Here is a 2,500-nt window from a genome sequence, read left to right as displayed (position 1 = left end):
GCAGCAACAACAGCAGCAGGAGACTGACCTTATCTTGCTGCTGCTGCTGCTGCTGCTGCTGCTGCTGCCCTGCTTCCTCATCTGCTGCTAAACCCCCAAAAAGAATTGCTGCACCGTTGTGCTGCAGCAACGAATGGCCATAACGTGGCGAGGGTTTACTAAACCCTCCTACTAATAATTCACGACTAGACGCCTTCTCTGATACGCACAAACCCTAAACCCTAAACCCTAAACCCTAAACCCTAAACCCTAAACCCTAAACCCTAAATTATTTATATTATTACTATATTATACAAATCGTCTACTATCCAATACGTTAACAATAAACACTAAACCCTAAACCCTAAAAAAGAAAAGGCAACAGAAAAAGGACGATATATACCCAAAACCCTAAACCCTAAACCCTAAACCCTAAACCCTCACCGAGCTCTATTGCATGCAAATCTCCATAACAACCGTACTCATCTGCACCTCCATGCAGCAGCAGCTGCGTGCCTCTCCCTACTATTAATTTGCTGCCTACACGTCCCTGAATACTTGTTGCTGCTGCTCCTCCTCCTCCTCCTCCTCCTGCTGCTCCTGCTGCTGCTGAGTGGTGCAGCTTAAAGTCGCAGACAGACAGCACTAAATTTCTGTGGCAACGTACTGCAGCAGCAGCAACAGCAGCAGCAACAGCAGCAGCAGCAATAGCAGCAGCAGCAACAGCAGCAACAGCCGCAGCATACAGACACACCCACACACGCACACACACGCACACCCCAAAAGTATACAGCAGCAGCAGCAGCAGCAATGGAAGTATGGAGCATCAGCAGCAGCAGCAGCAGCAGGAGCAGCAGCAGGTTGTCCTAAGGAGAAGGGCAGCAAAGGAGAAGGAGCAGGAAGGAAAGATGATCATTCTTCTTCTTACCTTCCTCCATCTTTGCTGCACTGAGCTGTCTGTACACCCGAGTTTCTTAGCTTCCCTTGGCTGGTTGCTGCTGCTGCTGCTGCTGCTGGGCGTGCTGTTGTTGTGTTCGATGTTGGTGTTGCTGCTGCTGCTGCTGCGGCTGTGCAGGTTGCAATGCGGCCTTATCTTCTGTAGTTAGCCGTCAGATGACTGCAGCAGCAGCTGCTGCTGCTGCAGCAGCTGCTGCTGCAGCTAGAGGTCAATTCCCTAGAAGGGAGATCTGCTGCAGGCGCAGCAGCAGTAGCAGCAGCAGCACGAGGCTAGGCAGCAGCAGCAAAGAAGTCTATTAAAATACATAAATTAGCAGAAGATATTTTTGTCTTCTTTTTTTTGCAAAGTTCTGCTGCAGTCGCTGCTGGGGCCTCCTGCTGCTGCTGCTGCAGCAAGACCCTGCGAGGCCCCCCTCGCTGCTGCTGCAGCACCAGCTTAGCGATAAAATAAATACAAGAAGAAAAGGCATGAATAATTTTAGTATTTAAATTCAATAATAATAATAAAATAGGGGGAAACGACTCCTATAAGAAGACTAGCGGTCCTGCTGCTGCTGCTGCTGCTGAAGGCTAGCATACACAACTTTAACAACCACAGCAGCAGCAGCAGCAGCAGCAGTGGGGTGTATCTGCAGCTGTTATACTTCGTTGTATCCGCTTGCAATTAACTTGCTTGATGAGGTGTAGAAGGTGAGCTGGCGAGTGTTGTATGCTGGTCGACGTATGCAGCAGCAGCAGCAGCAGCAGCAGCAACAGCAACAGCAGCAGCAACAGCAGCAGCAAAAGGAGCGTTAGTGCTCTTATAATGCAGAATTTTCTTGTGTGTAGTATTCCCTCAGCACAACCATCTGGCTAGCTTCCCCTAGGGGAGGGCATTAAGGGGCGTTACTCTTGCATGCATTCAGTAGGGTAATAAGGGAGATATGCTGCGGGCGCAGCAACAGCAGCAGCAGCACCAGCAGCACCAGCAGCAGCACAGGCGAGATTGAATACATAGTAAGCAGTAGATTTCAGGAATACATGCATCAACATGGATATATACACCTGTTGTGGGGCCCCCTTGCTGCAGCAGCTGCAGCGACGCCTGCAGCAGCACAACTGGAGTTGACTTGCAGCACTTCTTGCTGCAACTCATAACTAGCTGCCTACTCCCCTCGGCTTGCTGCCCATCCAATACCTCTTCTTAATTCTAGTCTTAGAGATTATGAGGGTTTAGGGTTTAGGGTTTAGGGTTTGCCTTCCTTACACACTTGGTAAGCAAGGGGATCAAGGTTAGTTACGTTGCTTTCTTTTCTTTAGTAACAACACATAATACAGACAACAAAGGGAGGACAGTTAGCTAGTTATTATATAGGTATATTATTAGTTATAATTAGTTATTAATCAAAGGAGACATTTTTTTCTCCCTTTTATTGTCTCTTTCCTTTACAGCCTCCCCTATACTGCAGCACTCCTCTCCTCTCCTATACATCATACTTATTAGAGACTGTCCCCTGACGGGAAGAAATATGCATAGTCTCCTTTTTGTCTAGTAGGGGTGCCTGTATATATATATATATAATAT

General features: G+C 47.9%; 1 protein-coding gene across 1 annotated transcript in view; it reads right to left on the bottom strand.

Annotated features, from left to right (window-relative positions):
- EMWEY_00017020 (Ras family domain-containing protein, putative) overlaps window positions 1-917 on the bottom strand; it is a gene marked incomplete at both ends in the record, with an annotated part of 3,060 nt that extends 2,143 nt beyond the window's left edge. The window contains 3 exons of the mRNA XM_013479849.1: window positions 29-198; window positions 424-645; window positions 908-917. Of these exons, the coding sequence (XP_013335303.1) occupies window positions 29-198; window positions 424-645; window positions 908-917 (402 nt within the window). The remainder of the gene's footprint in view (window positions 1-28; window positions 199-423; window positions 646-907) is intronic.
- Between the last annotated feature and the right edge of the window lie 1,583 nt (window positions 918-2,500).

Source organism: Eimeria maxima, genomic scaffold (genome assembly GCF_000499605.1).
Source record: "Eimeria maxima Weybridge genomic scaffold, Emw_scaff141, whole genome shotgun sequence".
NCBI classification, from domain to species: Eukaryota; Apicomplexa; class Conoidasida; order Eucoccidiorida; family Eimeriidae; genus Eimeria; species Eimeria maxima.
The sequence above is the reverse complement of the archived record's forward strand: the minus strand, read 5'-3'. Positions and strand labels throughout refer to the sequence as shown.